Source organism: Myodes glareolus, chromosome 23, assembly GCF_982192425.1.
Source record: "Myodes glareolus chromosome 23, mMyoGla1.1, whole genome shotgun sequence".
Taxonomy (NCBI): Eukaryota; Metazoa; Chordata; class Mammalia; order Rodentia; family Cricetidae; genus Myodes; species Myodes glareolus.
The window spans coordinates 48,154,939-48,172,991 of NC_142048.1; the positions used below are offsets into that span (position 1 = coordinate 48,154,939).

The 18,053-nt window shown below is 43.5% G+C and overlaps 1 protein-coding gene across 3 annotated transcripts in view; it reads right to left on the reverse strand.

Annotated features, from left to right (window-relative positions):
- The window catches only part of Zmat4 (zinc finger matrin-type 4), a 364,200-nt gene that overhangs the window by 245,675 nt on the left and 100,472 nt on the right, over positions 1-18,053 (reverse strand). For 2 of the 3 annotated variants that reach the window (XM_048456496.3, XM_048456495.3), the window contains exon 3: positions 11,337-11,507. The exons of the other annotated variant lie outside the window; for it this stretch is intronic. In XM_048456496.3, coding sequence (XP_048312453.1) covers positions 11,337-11,507 — 171 coding nt within the window. The remainder of the gene's footprint in view (positions 1-11,336; positions 11,508-18,053) is intronic. 3 annotated transcript variants of the gene reach the window in all.

Here is an 18,053-nt window from a genome sequence, read left to right on the forward strand (position 1 = left end):
TGGTCTCTTTTAGAAAGTTCATAGCTGAGCTATGGGAAATCTTCATATTGCATAAAAATATCACCTCACATAAGCCCTGCTATGGCCATAGACAAAAGACTCATTTGCTTGAGTGAAGTCCAGTCCGTGGAAAACTCTTTATAATGGAGTTATAATAGGATCTGCCCCCAAAGCAATGGGCTACGAGGTAGAGCAGTTACCCCAACACCCGCAAAGAGGTCTCCAGAAGCAGGGGGCTCACACATGCCGCTCAACCTGTCTGATGGCCTCGCTATTCCACAAAACATTTCCACATTAGCGACTCCTTTCACCTGATCACTTTTCACCCGGAGATGTACTATATAATTACTCCCAAACTGAACTGTTCCTATGACTAAATCTTTAGTTTCTCATTCTTTGAATAGCCCTGATCCAGTCCCATAATGCCCTTTTAAATATTCTCCATACAACAGCTTTCTACAAACGCCCACTAACAGTTTAAGTAACCAGGTGAGTCAGGTGACAGGGTAAAACTTAATCAGACTCCACTTCCGACAGTTTAGGGAAAAAAAAACCACACACACACACACACACACGTATATAAATTGATAAAACACAATGGCTGCTTACCTAAGAACTTATTCTTCCTTTAGAAAATTGCATTCTTATTTGACTACACTTGAAATGTAATCATGTCTGAAAGTTTTAGCAAGAGAAGGAGGAATAGTCCCAAGAATGAACACCCCAATTGGCTTTCTAATGCCAAGTGGTCAGCCCTGAAATTGTATCCATATAAATAAATCTAAATGGACTCGACAGATGACTGTTTATACGGTTTTAGGCACTAAATGTATAAACTAAAAGATAAAAAAACTAAAGGGAAAGAAGGCATGATTTTGAGAAGGAGCATGAAAGGGGTTGGAGGAAGGAAAGGGGAAGAGGGGAAGAGGAAGATGAATGTAATTGTATTTTAAATTAAAGCAAGAAAATTGTATTTGTGTGTCATTGTTAAAACTATTTATACTCATAGATAATTATTTATCATCTGCAATGATAACATTTCTACTCCACAAAGATGGCCCGCAAATGTTATGAAGAGCACTTCTCAGTGTTTAAGAAGAATGTGGCTTCCCCACCTCTTCCCCTGGTACCCACACCACTACCATACACAGATGGATTTGAGCTAGTTTTATACACCAAAGCACTGCCTCAATAAAGCCTGGCAGGACAGGGAGTCTGTCCCCCATTGGTGCTTAAGTTCTAGGGCCCAGCTCTGATGCTGAGAGATTAGTTTCCCTAGCACTGCTTTACTTAATGATGGGAAAACAGGCATTTTTCCCCCTTTGAATCTCATGCTGCAGAGTCCCCAAACAGAGTTAAGAATTCAGAAGCATCTTTTTTCCCCCAGAAATCCTTGTTTTGGTTAACACTGCTTTTCAGACCCTCAGAAAGAACCTACATATGCTACCCAGCTGCAACTCCATCACTGATGACAGCCCAAGTGCCACCTGCTTTTCAAATGATCTATTTGTCTCAAGTTCCCACTTTCAGCGTGTTTGCAGGTTGCTTTGAGTTATCACGTGATTAAAGGAAAATAGGGAACTTCTGAAATACTTCCTTTTCTCTAGACAGGTGGTTCAGCAAACGATGATTTTATTGAAGCCATACTGCAGAACCTCTACATCCCTCAATGAACAAACATGCTCTCATGAGGAGGGCTGAATTGGGCTCCAATTCCTGAGTCCCACTTCATCACCTGCCTTCATGGAGACAGAACATATCTAGAGATACCCTTTCCTTTCCATTCCCTCTCAAAGGCTGTTAGTCCTGGGAACACCAGCTTCTCATTCACGCAGTCATTAAAAAGCTTTTAGACCCAACCATGAAAATGACGGCATGCGGAAAGCCAGCCACCAGTTTCTGGGTAGTCTCTAGAAATGTGAATTTTAGCAAACTACGACATGGCTCCCCTCCTTTCCTGACCCTCCACATTCGCCTTGTCCCTGCAGGGGCCAAGCCCCGACTGGCAGGAGAACAGCAGCCTGGGAGCTCTCTCCCAACTCAGCCAGAGGGCAGGCACCTCAGTAAGGGAAAGCATGGAAAACCCTGCTCCAGCCAGGCTCCCCAGAACCCACAAAGAGGCAACAGAAAAGGGCAGGGCTGACAGGAAATCTGTTGGCAGGGGCATCACTTGAAAGACTTTCGGCTTTCCAATTTCCCAAATGTCACGTTTGGGTTCCAAGACTTTTCTCTTTCCTGCCTGTTTGCTAGCTCCTCTTCCTCACCGCCTCTGGAAGTCCCCCTTAGCTATCATCCTAGCTCACTCAAGCTCCATACACCCCCACAGTTCACCCCTTTTACAGGGTTTCTGTCTTCATCGAGAACACTGAGAGGCAAACAGGCACAAAACAGGGTGAAGCAAACCATCGAAGAGATGAGCCAATAATCTTAAGTACGGGAAATAAAAGCCTCTAATGGGTGTGAGGATAGTGCCAACATAAAATACAACTGCGATCTCATAAAACAAAACAAAACAAAACAAAAAAGCAGACATGCAGATCACAACCAAGGAATCTATTACTGTTTTTGGTTGGTTGGTTGGTTGCTTTCTCAAGACAGGGTTTCTCTGTAACTTTGGAGCCTGTCCTGGAAATCGCTCTTGTAGACCAGGTTGGCCCCGAACTCACAGAGATCCACCTGCCTCTGCCTCCCGGGTGCTGGGATTAAAGGCATACGCCACCACAGATGAAAATGTGTTAATGTAATGTGTGGCATTAACAGAAGGGAAAGCAGAAATCCTATGGCCATCTCAATAGCATCAAAAATGCCTTGACGCTCAACAACTAGAAAGAGGAATGGAGTGGTCCAAGTCACAAAGACCATCATAGAAAACCCTGGCAGCATCACTGATGGGGAGAGAACAGAAGTATCCAAGGATGACGTGCCAGACAAGGATGTCCCCAGACCACTTCCACTCAGGATTGTATGCAACGTTCAGACAACACAATTAGGTTACATATGTGTGTGTATGTGTGTGTGTGTGTGTGTATGTGTGTGTGTGTGTGTGTGTGTGTGTCGTCAGAACTAGAAAAAAGCAAAACTATTTCTATTCGAAGACAGCAGGCCATAATGAATCTTTTAAGTAACATTGCAATCTTAGTAAAACATGGGCAATATGAGGGGCCAGGGAAGATGTTCAGGGCATGTTAAATGCTTGCTGTGCAAGCAAGCAGACTCGAGTTCAGATCTGTAGCCCACATGTGAAAAATCTAAGCATGGAGGCACTAGGAAGTGAAGGTCTATGACTCTCGGGGGATTGCTGGCTAGTTAGCCTAACACAGCAGCAAGCTCCAGATTCAGTGAGAGAACTTGTCTCAGAAATAACAAGAGATGGCAAAGGAAACACCAATGCCAGCCTCTGACCTCGATATGTGCGTTATGAGTGTGTGTACCCACACATACATGCATGCTCACACAAATAAAAAAATACATTAAAGTTAAAAGCAACACATGTGATGTGCGACTGGAAGGAGGAATACTGGGATGAAAAGATAAACAAGGAGAAGGGAGGGGCAGGGAGAGGAGGTAGGAGAAAGGATGGGGGAGGGACAATCAGAGCTAAAGATGTATGAAAAATCCATAGGAAGTCTGCTACTTTGTAAGTCAATTAAATCAAAATTTTAAAAATTTGTAACTTATTTATGGGTGACAAGATCCTGATAAATCTATTGGGGCAAAAGGCATTAGAATGAATAATTCTGAACTAATTTAGCCAAGTTGCAAGATACATGATTAGTATCTAAAGTCCAACTGCTTTGTTAAATCCATATAGCAAACTATCCAAAAGGTTATTTATAGTAGCATCAAAAATAACATTTAAACACAAACAGATCCTGAAATGACAGGAATTCAGATTAGCCCAAATCATCCCAAAAAACAGCAGAGCTGATGAGGTGACATTTTCTAGTTCAACTATGAAGTTAGAACAGTCACATCAGGGTGGCATATGGGTAGGTATGGGTTGGGGAGATGGAACTGCAAATCCATATATAAACCCTTACATTTGTGGCTGATTGATTTTGGATACAAGTCAGCAAAAGTGGTATTGAGATAACTAAATATCTACATATAAAGAGTAAAGCTTCCTTTGTACCTCGGGTCTGACAGGAAACTTGACTCCGAGAGCACGGCTGGCCTTGCAGATGCTAAAACTGCAAAACTCTTTGGGGAAAATAACTGAGTAAATATCTGTGACTCGGGACTAGACAATCACATCTGAGATGTGACACTAAAAGCACATGTGACAAGAAAAAGTAGACAGCTTGACTTCTCTAAAATGTTTGCAAAAACCGTGCTTCAAAAACACTGTCAAAAATGTGAGAAGAGCCGACACAGCCCGTATGCTGCTTGACCACAACCTTTTATGTCTACCCAAGGCTCGCCCCTCAGTCAGACCATCCGCAGCTCATCCCATGCTAACACATAAGGTCACATTGTCTTTGCTTTTTGCTGTTCTCATTTAATTAGTCTATCAAATACAGTGCTAGTTTCACGACTCCCCAGCTTATATGGTGCAATTCTACACTGAAACTGTTTAGCAAATGATGGTATTCTGATGAATCATGTATACGCTAAACAGCAGAGGGTACTGTGTAGGTGGCCAAGAAGGCTGCTTGCATTGAGCTGAGACGTGAACAAGTCTGTCTGGAGAGTGACGTCAGAGCAAAACGAAACAGAACTGTCCATCAGTCTCCGCTTTGCCTGTCTCTCTCGAGCACGTGGTATGTATTCTGTGACTTCTCCTTTGCCCTCATCATCCTTGACAATCTAATTTTCATTCTGAGTTCTTTCTCTGAAGACAGCCGCAGATCAACAGGCAATATAGAAAAGTTAACCAAGACCCCCAAAAGGTGCTCGAGTGGTGGAATCATGTATTCGAGGTAGACACTTTCTCCTCCGAGGGAAATAATAACATCTTCATCCGAACATCAGGGGCATCACGTGATGCTGCAGCCCCACACAGCGCCCTTCGTCACCTGCTCTGAACTAGATCCCCGGGAGGGCTGCCCACTTCTTTTTACCTGCCCAATGGTTGACTGCTTCATCCAAATCACTGAACTTTTGAGGAATGGTGAGATAGGGCTACAAAATTTTTATGGCTATTATTTTTTTTTCAAAAAGGGTAGAGGGCTTAGCTGTCTTCAGCAGTTGTTTGCTTCTTACTAAACACAGCAGCTAAGGGAGGCCACGGCCACTAGTACCTTTCTTTTTTACTGAATTCAGGATCCAGCACAAATCAGTGCCTTGAACACCATCACCTGAACTCCACCCAGTCCTTGCTAACGGACCCATCAAGGGGTATATACTGATCTCAAGTCCCATTTCATCCGGCTCCTACTGACTGCAATGCTATCCCTCCTGGGTAAGAGGGAAGTTATGCACGAGGAAGGGAGGAAACTAATACTGAGGCCTGTTAACATTCTTACATTTCTTTTGTTAGATGAAAGTGTAACAACAAATAGACCTCCAGCTACAGTTTGCTATCCAAACTGTTCGTGAACATTACACACAGATGTCGAGCCACAGTGCCAAGACAAGTCATCTGGAATGAGAACTAATTAGGTTGAGCTACTAGTGAGTCAGAGAGCAGCTTCCCTGTAATATGTACGCGCAAGCACACACATTCTCACGTGAAACCTCAATATCCCCGTTCACAAACATGCATCTTTTTGCCATTCTCACGCAGTTCCTGTGCCACTCTTACTAGACAGAATTCCCACAGCCACTGACCTCGGCCTCTTTAGGCTTCAGTCTCGCTAACAGCATGGCCCTGAGAGGATCCTGACCTCAGACACAGACAGACTGCCCAGGCAGAAGCAGAGTGGGGCTGCATTGCATCAAAGGCTATTCTAGATCCAATAGTAGAGCTAGGTAGAACGGTTTTCTAAAATCAGTTAAGACATTAAAATATAACAGATTATTTTTGAATGTAAATATAGATAGCATCATAAAACTAATTTCAGAAGAACAGTTTAATGACGCATCATTGGATGTACATAAATTCAATTCAAGATGCTAATTTGGTTCCTTAACTATAAAGGTGGAACATAACCATCGCTAACATTGCAATCATCTTAACTTCCCAATCATGATATGCAGAATTTGAAAATCTCAATCAACTTTAGCATATTCATGACATGGGGATTTTGAAAAATGCATCCAAAATTATAATACTGGCTGCTGAGAATTAGAAAGAAGAGCAGACTCAAAATGACGGCCTTAAGAGAGGGTGCCTGAAACGGCCTAGGCCCATAACCATACTGATGAATATTTTGCTTATCACCATAGAACCTTCATCTGGCGATGGATGGAGATAGAGACCCACATCGGAACACTGGACTTAACTCCCTAGGTCCAAACGAGAAGCAGAAGGAAAGAGAATGTGAGCAAAGAAGACAAGATCAGAGAGAACCTTCATCCGACGATGGATGACGATACAGACGGAGACCCACATTGGAGCACCGGACTGAGCCCCCCAAGGTCCAAATGAGGAGCAGAAGGAGGAAGAAAATGAAAAAGGAAATAAGGACTGCGAGGGATGCTATCACCCACTGATACAAGGGGACTGATCTAATGAGAGTTTACCAAGGCCAGTTGGACTGGGACTGAACGAGGACGCAATCCAACCAGATTCTCTGAATGTGGCTGGCCTGGAGTTTTTCTGAAAAGCCATTGACAATGGCACTGGGACTTGTTTCCTCTGCATATACTGGATTTTGCGGACCCAGTCCGTCTGGACACTCACCTTCCTGAACCTGGAGGGAGGCGAGAGGAACTTGAACTTCCCACTGGGCAGGAAACCCTGACTGCTCTTAGGGATGGAGAGGGAGGAGGAGAGGGAGTGGGGGGAGAGGAAGGGTGGTGGGAGGAGGGGCGGAAATGGAAACTTTTATAATTTAATAAAATTACTAAAAAAAAAAAATGACGGCCTTAGCTTCTACCTTAAATGTCTCCAAAGTGGGGGAGGGGGTACAAAAGTAAATATCAGAGCAAAAAAAAAAAACAAGGTAAAAAAGAGAAAAAGAGTCCAAATAATCAATGAAAGCACATCAGTAAAACTGGTCAGCCTCAGGACTAACAGAGGAGAGGTAGGAAGGCAACACCAGCATCCATGTCCACAGCAACACCAGCTTCAGGGGCACACATCGCCTCCGAGTCTACACTTACTACACTGTCATGGAAGATGCCCTGCCAATCAATTATATGACCTAGGATAAAATGAACAAACTGCTTAAAAATAAACTGCTAAAGCTCACTCAAGAGCAAACATGCTAGAGGGCAGTGTATTAAAGAGATCTAATCTGTGGCTAAAAGATTTTCTACAAAGGAAACATCACAGTTGTCTAGATTCATCAGGATATTCCACAAAATATTAAGGAAGGGAAGAGAACCATTGCACGCAAATTCTCCAGAAAAAAAAAATTGAGGGGGATACACGTGAACTTCCTGAGATATAAACATGGTTTTGGTATCCAAACAGATGAAAGAAAAGAAAGAGCTGGCTTTCTTCATGAGTGCAGATTATGAAAAATTCTTAAAATCAACCCTAACAATGTGTCAAAAAAGATAATAGATCATAGCCAAAGGAAATTTATCTCAAGAACACAAGGGTGGGATAAACCCTTAAAAATCAGCCATTGGAATTCGAAATCCCGTTGCAATGGTCTCGAAAGGAAATCCAGCATAAATTCCTGGTTGCGGGAAAGGGAGCACTTTGATCAAAGTAACAATAGGGGTTTGAGAGAGGGTTCAGTAAGTATAGCTGCAAATGCGTGAAGATCTGCTTCCAGGTTCCCATAATCCAAGCATGTAAAGACGGGAACACTAGAATGTGTCTGCAACCCCAGCACTCCCACAGCAAAAACTTAAACATGCAAGCATCCTACATACATAGATTACAATAATAACAGCAAAACTAAGAAGTAGGAATAGAAGCAAACATCCTCAATTTGAGTAAATGCAATTATGAAAGCCTTGGGTTCATACTATACTTTATGGTTAAAGGTTTATTGTTCCCTCAGATGCCGTAACTCCTTTGTGTATAGTGCTAGACTAGTGATGGAGAAAAAGAGAGCCACTCAGAATGCAAATTGAAAGAATGAACACAAAACGGGCAATGGTTCGACTACATATGAAAGCAGATGTCAGACCTGCAATGCGTGGCCCAAGAAACCAACCTATGGTTCACAATAAGCAGCCCAGAAAGGCAAGCTGTCTGTAGCCAAAAGAAGCTAAAAATGTTTTATAGCAATCAGCTTCAAAAAGCCAGAATATGATTAATTATTGATAGCTTGTCTAACTTTACCTCCATTTCCAACTGAATGTCAACTGAAAAAAAAACTACATCTAAAACTAATCATGGATTTCTTCACCTTCATTGAAGCCACCCAAAACCTCTGCACACCCACAGAATCCTGGACACACCAAAATTTCTTGTTCTTTCTCCCCACTCCTCTGCCTGCCATTGGCAGATGACGGTGGGTGACTCTTCCATTGTAGAAGCACCGAATAAATATACTTTGCTTGTTATTAGTTAGTAATCTTCAAATTTATAAATGTAAAAGAAAGAAAACTAACCTCACAAGCTAGTAAGAGCAGAAACTGCCATAGAATTCTTTGAAAAGCTGCTATACCTTGATGAGTTAGTAATGTCGCAGTAATGTTGAAGAACGAGGCTGCAAAATCAATTGTGTGGCAGCAATCAGGAATGTCCTTAACTTAACTCAAGGTCATTTGTGAAAGATAGCATCAACAATTTGAAAAATGAAGGCGTGGCCCAAAAATATGCAGAGGAGGAATTGAAGATTGGGGAAAGGTATGGCAGACGCACAGATTATAAGGCTTAGTGTTATCCAGACATCAATTTGCCTACAAATTACTTATAGATCATGTAATTCTGATCAAAATCTGTCATCTTTTGAAAAAAAAAATAAAAATTGAAAAGCTGATTTTAAAATGAATGGTGGAAAGTATTTAGACAAGCCCAAGCAGCCATAAGCAAGAACAAGGACTCGGACTAACCACTTCGAGACTCACTATTGATGCTACAGTAATCAAGAGACTGAAGAATGATATCAATATAGAAAAACAGATAAGTGAAACAGAGTGGCCAGAAATGGATTCACATACATCAATTGATTTTTTGACAAAAATGCAAAATTAATTCAGTAGTGAACACTCATAGAAGTAACTATAAAACCTAGAAAAATATTACCTTTGGAAAAAATGGGAGAAACTATAAGGAATGAAGTATTGATACACACAACAGTTTTAATATAGTTTGGATCCATAACATATCCCAAAGGAACACGTGTTAAAGGCACGCTATCCAGGCTAGTGTCATTGGAAGATGATGGAACTTGGCGGAACATGGATCAGTCTTTAGGCTATTAGATGGGTTGCCTAAAAAAATTAATAGATCCCAGCCTCTTCATTTTTACATGCTAGTCATGAGGGTCCCCTGCATTTTCTCGTGATGATATGCTGCCTTTTACAGGTCCAAAGCCAATGATACTGCTCAGTTACAAAAGAGAACCTATAAAATGATGAACCAAAATAAACCTTTTTCTTCTTAAAAATTGATTGTGCCTTTATTTCATTATGGTGATGGAAAGCTAACCAACACACACACACACACACACACACACACACACACGACTCTGCAGTCAAAGAAGTTAGACACGGAGACCACACACCTTTTGTTCATGCCTCTGAAAGACAGTATGTCAGCTACTGTAACAGGACATGCCACATACAGTTCAGGCAGTGGAGAGAAGGAGAGCTGGGGACAGGAGACTCTAGAGGGGACAAGTAAATCTGGTTATAGAAGGGCAAGCTTCCTTTCTTACCCAAAGCCGTGGTTTCATAGGTACAGAAAACCAAAATTGACATTTTTAAGAAGTAGGTTATTGCATGTCAATATACTTAATTAAATAAAACTATAGGAAGAAAATGACTCCCATTTCAGGCAAGAAGTGAAACATCTTTATCAAGTGATTACTAATAAAAATGGTGTGGAACCTATGTAGGCCCTGTAGACCAGATCTCAATCCATGACACCTTATGAAAGATGTGGGGGACGAAGAATATACCCAACAAACTCCAGTTACACTATTGCCATATCCCAAATTCTCAGCTCCAAGTTAGTGACCTTCATGAACTTTCTCCACCAAATCTCTTGCCCCTCACTGGAGTTTTGTTGGATTCAATCCATGAGAATCATGCAGGCAGGCCTGGCTCCACGGTGCATGAGCAGAAAATTTTCCTGTAAGAAGTCCAGTATCAGGAAATGATTGCCACTGCAAATATGGCTCACTGATTCCAAGAAGCCGGCCATGTCTAACCATGGTGTGCAAGAAGCAGCATACGCGTACATAGGGAGGGCCCTGGGTCAGTCACACAGCAGCAGAGGTACATTCTGTGGCAAGAACATTTCTTCCGACTGCCACGGGAGAGAGGCAGGATGAACAGGGTTGGTACTTGGCAAGCTGCAGCAGTGTCAGTGGGCCCTAAGGCACAGGAGCAATCCCTGGTCATCTGGAACGTGTCTCCTGGGTGTTTAGGATACCGAGGCCTAGTTCACAGCGTGACGAGTCTGAAAGATGACGACTGCAGTGTACACGCTGGGTTGCTGATTTGTACTTGAAAAATGGGAGGTGTGGGAGAGGTGGCTAAAGAAGGGAGAAGGAAATGAGACACCCGGAGTTGACAGAAGCGGTGTGTCCAGCACAAGTGGGTAGGGCAGAGAGCGTAAACCACCTAGAAGTCAGAAGCCAGGCTGACAGCACCTGCATGGCCACACAGCACTGCCGTCTGTCACTTGGTTTACTGCTCTTCTGCCAACGTATTGGAATTCCTCATCTTTAAGCAGGGCCCCAAGCACTACGAAGCTGATTCTTCCTAGTAGAAAGGAGGTACAATCGAGTGCCCTCATTCCTCCTCCAGACCATGGCTTACCAACATCTTCACACATCTGCCTCACCAAGAGATCCACTGTAGCTGGTACAGCTGTGCCAGGACACCCTGCGCTCCTCTTCCCTGAGAGGAGTTAGCTGCTCCCTGTGAGGATCCAAGAAGGGCCACCCCAGATTGCTGGATAAAGTTAAGTGCCCAGACCTTGTAGAGTAAAGCACAGATTTGGCCAAGGTCCAAACCCACAAGAGAGTAGAAGTCAACAGGTGAGCCATCTGGGGAGCCCCGCGACTACAGCCCTGTGAACCTCAGCACTGGCGGCATGCCCAGGCTGATGCAGCAGAGAGTGAAGACAGACACGAGACCCAAATGTGCAGAGTAAGTACCTTGGAGACTGACCACAGTCTGAACGCCTCACTGCTGGCCTCTGGAACCCAGACCAAAAGCCTGGAGCCTGGCATAGCCCTTATGCCGAGAAGAGTGCATTCCATCCCACTGCGCAGCGGGTCCCACGGCTTTGCGCCTGAGTCCGAGAACGCCAAGGTCTCCTCTGGGTCCTGCAGATGGAAAAGCTCTGCTGGTAGGGCTTCCTTAGGCAGGTCCCCGCAGAGTGCAGGGACCACACCTGGAGTCCAGGTGGAACTCCAGTGCTGAACACACCCCAGGTGCACCGTGACCTCACCTCCTCGGGGATAAAAGACAGGATTGGGATGGGACTAGGTATGGGGACAATCAAGTCTAGATGGACCCTGGGACATAAAACATCTCAAATGAATGCTGTGTTACTTTACCAATAATAATAATAAACATCCTATATTTTCCTTCCTGTTTTCTGCATTTCTGTGTGTTAGCTACAGGCTGGGAGCCTAAACTGTGTTGAACTCGGTGACACTGTTATTCTGAACGTGAAAACTGACCAAATGTTGGCAACTTCAAGTGGTTCAGCCTTATATTCCTTTCCTAATCAGAAAAATATACATTTTCAGAAGGGTAGGGAGGAGGGAGATCTGGGAAAAGATGAGAGAGGAAATCAGAATATACTACTATATGAAAAAATTTATTGTCAGAAAACTTTTAAATGGTTGCATCTACCTCCAAGATCAGAAAAGAAAAGATATTTTTATTTTAAAAAGAAAATGGAGTGTAAACATTGATCACTCCTGAATCACATTTTTTCTTTCTCAGTTACACTAAGTCTCATATAGTCCACAGATTTAAAAACATGTTATTAGCAGCCAGAATAGACGAATGTATAAAGTATTAATCGGGGGAAAATGGAAAGGAGCTACCACACTGTGTAAAGACAAAGAAACCTTAAACACTGTGGTGATAATTGAGCGACTTTCCCCATTCCTTCTCAGACACTCGAATGTGTAGGCCCCAGTTGGCGGCACCTTGGGAGAAAGCTTAGGAGATGTGGCCTTGCTGGATTTCCAGGTTTGCTTAAAGGAGTCATGTCATTGTGAGCTCACTCTCTCTGCTTCTTGTTTGTGACCCAAGATGTGATCTCTCAATTGCTACTCTAGCTATCTGCAGCTCAGGATCTCCACCTATCCTCATGGATTCTAACCATCAGGGATAAAAACCAAACCACCAAACTCCCTTTGGAAAGTTGCCGCAGCTGTGGTGTTGTATGAAAGCAATAGAAAAGTAATTAGGATAGAGGTTGGTATCAGGGTCCTGGGGTGTTGCTACGACACATCTGACCACATGGTTTGGGGGAAGCATGTAAGATCTTGGTATTTTATAGAAAAGTGCTTACCATAAGCAGACCTTAAAAGACTTTAGCAGGAGCCTGTAAGACAGGAATGCCGAGGACAAACAATAGCAGCAACGTCATTAGAGACTGTCCCCATTATAAATTATTTAGAAAAAGAAAAAAGAGAAAGGAAGGAGGAAGGGACAGAGGGAAGGCAGGGAGGAAAAAAAAACATGTTTCTGGATTTTGTTGTTGTTTTGGTTTGGTTTAGTTTGGTTTGGTTTTTGTTTTTCTTTCCCTTAAGAACTTCTCTGAGGCTAAATTTTAAAGTAACAAACTAATTTCCTTGGTGGAGTAAGTTTCAAGACAGCTCGCTACTGACTCTGCCGTGTGGTTTTAGAACTCACTCTTAATCAGGTCTACAATGGAAAAGAGAAAGTGAAGTACAAAGAAATACAAACTGCCCAGGTGTAGGAGAAAAGGGGCACGAGGAAATGTTATGCTGGAGCCAAGGCGTGTGCTGCAAGAGATGAGGAGTTTGCAAAGAGCCCTGATCAGCACCGGGGTAAATCTCAAGGGGAACCCAAGAGCAAGAACTCACCAGCTAAGCTTCCAACTCGTGAAAAGAGTAGTCCAAAGGAAGCTTGGTTCCCCAAACAAAAGATAAAGCTACTGAGGATGCTATTTGAGAGGGTACCAAGCAGGCAGGCCAACTTGGCGGGGCCACCCACGGGCTTTGGAATCAGGAAGAATACATGAACAAAGGGAAGGAGAGCTGAGGCCAGAAAATGTGTGCAAGGGCAGTGTCTCCATGAAGGTCCTGAGCAGTCAAGGGACCCTAAGACCACTATGTGAAGCTGTAGAAGTGAACTATGCTAGAGAACCAAAGATGCTGGGCAGGACAGAGCCATGGGATACCTGCCAGGGAGTGTTGTATGAGAGAGAGAGAGAAAGAGAAGTGGGGGGTGGGGGGGGGGGAAGGTGGTGTGAGACAATTGTCTACATTCTGTCAATTACGTTTTAAGTAAATGCTGATTGGCCAGTAGCCAGGCAGGAAGTATAGGTGGAACAACCAGACAGGAAGTAGAGGCGGGACAATGAGAACAGGAGAATTCTGAGAAGAGGGAAGCTTCCTCCACAGTCCTGCCCAGACATAGGAGAAGGAAAATGTGACCTGCCCGGCCGAAAAAGGTGCTGAACCATGTGGCTAACATAGATAAGAAAAATGGGTTAATTAAGTTGTAAGAATTAATAAGAAACCTGAGCTAATGGGCCAATCAGTTTATAACTTATGTAGACCTCTGAGTGATTTTCTTTGGGACCTAACGACTGCAGAAACCAAGCAGGTCCTCATGCTACAAAGAGAGAAAGAGGGAGAGAGGTGGGGGGGGGGGAGTGGGGGGGAGAGAGAGAGAGAGAGAGAGAAGCCTTATAAGCAGCAAAGCTGGAATAACAGAGCCATCTAAGTCCTTTGACTTAGAGTATGCCTGATAGATTTTAGTTTTGCCTTGGTCCAGTGTTTCCTCGTTACTCTATTCAAATCTAACTGTTTGAAGCCTGACAATCAAACTTTCCTTCTAAAGGGGAAGAATGTGGAAGACTGTAGGATTTTGGACAGAAAGGTGACAGAATACTGCAAGGAGAATTTACAAGGCATCCTAGCAGGAACTCACAACAGTAGTGCTGAGAACAATTTAGACTTATTCCTCACTTTTAAAACAGTAATATGTATTCTATGTCATTGCACATTGAAGTATATAATCTACTTTTCTTTTCTTTTATAACAAGGAGTTACAATTAATAAGAGAGTGTCTTGGGACTCAGACTTTGGACTCAGTAAGGTGTCGAGATCAAACAACTACAGGGACTTTTGGAATTCAACCAAATACATTTTGCATTATGATATAGCCAGGAGCCTATAGCTACCAGGTAATATAATATGGTGGTTTGAACGAGAATGGGCCACAATCCTTATGTGTTTGAATACTCGGTCTCCAGATGATGGCTATATGGGGAGGATTAGGAGGGTGTGGCCTGCTAGAGTAACTATGTCACTGGGGTTGGGCTTTGACTTTTCAAAGTCATCTCAAGCTGGCCCTCCCTGCTTCCTCTTCATGGCAAAGATGTGAGCTTTTGGCTGCTGCATAGCCTGCTGCCTTCACTCTGCTACCACGGACCCAAACCATGTGGAACCGTAAGCCCCAAATAAACTGTTCTATTAGTTGTCTTGCTCATGGTTTTATCACAGAAATAGACAAGTAACTGAGCCACACGTATGTTAATAAGAACAAAAAAAAGCAAAGCCATAAACTTAAATAGTCCAATTACATAATATTCTAGAAAAGACAAAACAGCAGAGTGGGTAAGATGACCAATGGTTGCAAGGGCCTAAGAAGGGGAGGAGGGAGGGAGAGGCAGGGAGAGAAACATGAGTACATGGACCCTAAGGGGCAATTATAGTGGGGAAGAGTCTTAGGATGCTGTAACACCCACAGAATGCACCCTCACACAAAGTGAGTTCTTGTGGTAACACAGAAATTCACGAGGCCACAAATATCTGATCCCAGCAAAATGTGCCGCACTCACCATGCACGATGTTAACCCCAGAGAGAAAGAGGATGAGATGAGCGGCGCCCAGGGGACCTCTGCTGTCCGTTCAGTTGTTTTGGAAGGCAAAAACTGCCTGAAAAATGAGTCCGTTAACTTAAAGATCCCAAGGTAAGACACAAACCTTGCTTCTCCTTCAGTGCCAAATAAAAGGATAGACCAGACATAGGAGAGACAACACAGACATAGTGTGTGCATTGGAAGGAGCTGCAGTCTCCGGTTGTCCACCGTAAGGGAGCTCAAGGAAGACAAGAAACCCAGAGACACAGCCATGCAGCGCCACCTTTCCAATGACCTAAAGCTGACCAACCCACCTGACCCAACAGTGTGAGTGACAGCAGCCTTCCCATGCTTCCATGAGTGCGCATCTCCACCTCAGGCCCTGTGGATTTTCCATCTGGGCTGCTGCAAGCTCTGCTCATAGCTCAACTTCTCTCCAACACTCACACACATTTCCAAAGGAAAAAGCTTCTCAGGACGCAGTGTCCCCAGCCCGCCTAAAGCTACCAGACTGTGAGGACAGAGCATTTTATCTGACTTCTTCCTAGCCCCGAGGCTTCTCCAGGTTAAGAGGTCTTCCCAAGACTTGACAACTAGAATTACCATCCACCCAGATGCCTCTTGTCACCTTCTGTAGAAGTGTGACAAACTGGTCCCTCCCTTGCTATCTTGGTAGAAACACATATTTGTGTTGTCTGGCCCAGATTTATGCATTGCTCAAGGACAACTCTGAGTGACCATCCGCAAATGACAAAATACATTTCTTTTTCCCCTTGCCTTGTATTATTATTCACCAAAGCAAAAATGTCTGTTTCCATCAAAGAGCTTTCCTTGGAAAACTGCTAGCCGACTTATCAAAAATCAAAAGGATATAATAAATAAATAAACCTTTCATGGAAATTTTTAGACACAAATATAAATATCACTTAATAAAACCCATTGATCCATCATGGCTGGTCTGCAATTGGGCTCAGCAGCAGGCCAGACACATTCTCATGAATGGAGACAGCTCGCCTGGCATTAAGGGTATTAGGATATGCCCAGTTCATGCCTAAAGTGTTTCAGAATCTCATTGACTCAACATACCATAGATAACACACTATATAGCATATTTCTCCATTGAAGCTACTAGCTGTAATGCGGGGGTACACCTAGAAAGAACAAACACACCATATTTCAGTTTAGAGAGTGTTTTTCTAGTCAAAATATCTTAGGTCCCACCTATGAGATGGTTGGTAGTTGTAGTGGTTTGAATAGGAATGGCCCCCATAAACTCAGGTGTGAATGCTTGGCCCATAAGGAATGGCACTATCAGGAGGCATGGCCTTGTTAGAGGAAGTTTAACACCATGGAAACAGGCTTTGAGGTCTTATATGCTCAAGCTACACCCAACATGGCTCACAGTCTCCTTCTGCTGCCAGCAGATCAAGATGTAGAACTCTCAGCTCCTTCTCTGGCACCAAATCTGCCTGCATGCTGCCATGCTTCACGCCATGATGATAATGGACTAAATCTCTGAACTATGAATTAGCCCCAAGTAAACGTTTTCCTTTATGAGAGTTGCAGTGCTTATGGTGTCTTTTCACAGCAATAAAATTTCAAACTAAGGCAAAAGTCAAGCATCATCTACCTTGGGCTTCTTCCGACAGCATTAGCTTGAACACACTTGGAGAAAGACAACTGAAAAAGTACATAGCCCACCCACTAGGATGCTTTTTGGAACTAAAATCACAAGGTGACAATGGTACAGGCCCTAGTTTCCCGATGGTATGACACATATCTTTGATGTGACATAGTACCTTTGTCCTTTCAACTCTGACTTCCCTGATGGGCATAGTTGTTCCCAACCCAGGCAGGTCTTTCTTCCTAAATATCTAAGTGTCTCCTCTATGGGTCTGTATTACAGACTGGCACTCAGATGGCTATTTAGTTAGTTCCATCACTGATGGATGTTTGTGCTATCACTGATACTGGCTGAGCTAGTGCAAGAACAAAAACCTACCAATGAAGCAGGGATACTGGCAGACAGTAGTAAAAGGATCCACATTCTTCTGGCAGCGGAAGAACAGATGTCCCCAGAAGCTAGAAGAGGGAGTGCACCAGATGCAGAAAACTGTTGCCTCTGTTTGAACCCGAGAGCAGCCCAGCGCTCCTCTCTGGGCTCCTTGTCTACTCAATTATGGCTCCAATGCTTCTATTCTATGGTCCTGTGAAAAGAATCGCTTCCTAGACCCCTAACTAATCACAAATTCTTCTCCATGCTTGCCTTGAAAGCCCTGACCCACATTTGTGACCAAGTATGATCATTCCACTTGACCTGGGGACAGATCTCTGTGAGTAGCCACTGACCATGATTTAAAGTCTATAGATGCTTCTACAAAGAGGCCCTTGGCCAGCCAATTCCAGAAGACATGACAAAGCCCAGTAGACACAAACTGCAGGCTACAAGGTGTTCTTATGAAATACCATGGCCATTAACCTATGGGGCTGCATTTTAGAGAGACTTCTGGCTGAAACAGTTAACTCTGGAATCCACTGTGACAGAAAGTCGATGTGGAGCCTAGGTTGTCCCTAGACTGAGAAGAATTTAATGTCTCAGTCATTTCCTCCCCACTGGCTTTTTACGTGTTTCTGGCCGACCACACCAACACAGCAATTGGAAAAGTGTCCTCATCTGTAGAATACAGAATGAATTTAAAGTTCAGAGACTCGGGATATGAACTTTCTCCTCAGATTTATTTCATGCAATCCACTGCTTTCATGTTGCGTATAAAATTCCTCACACTTTGTAATAACA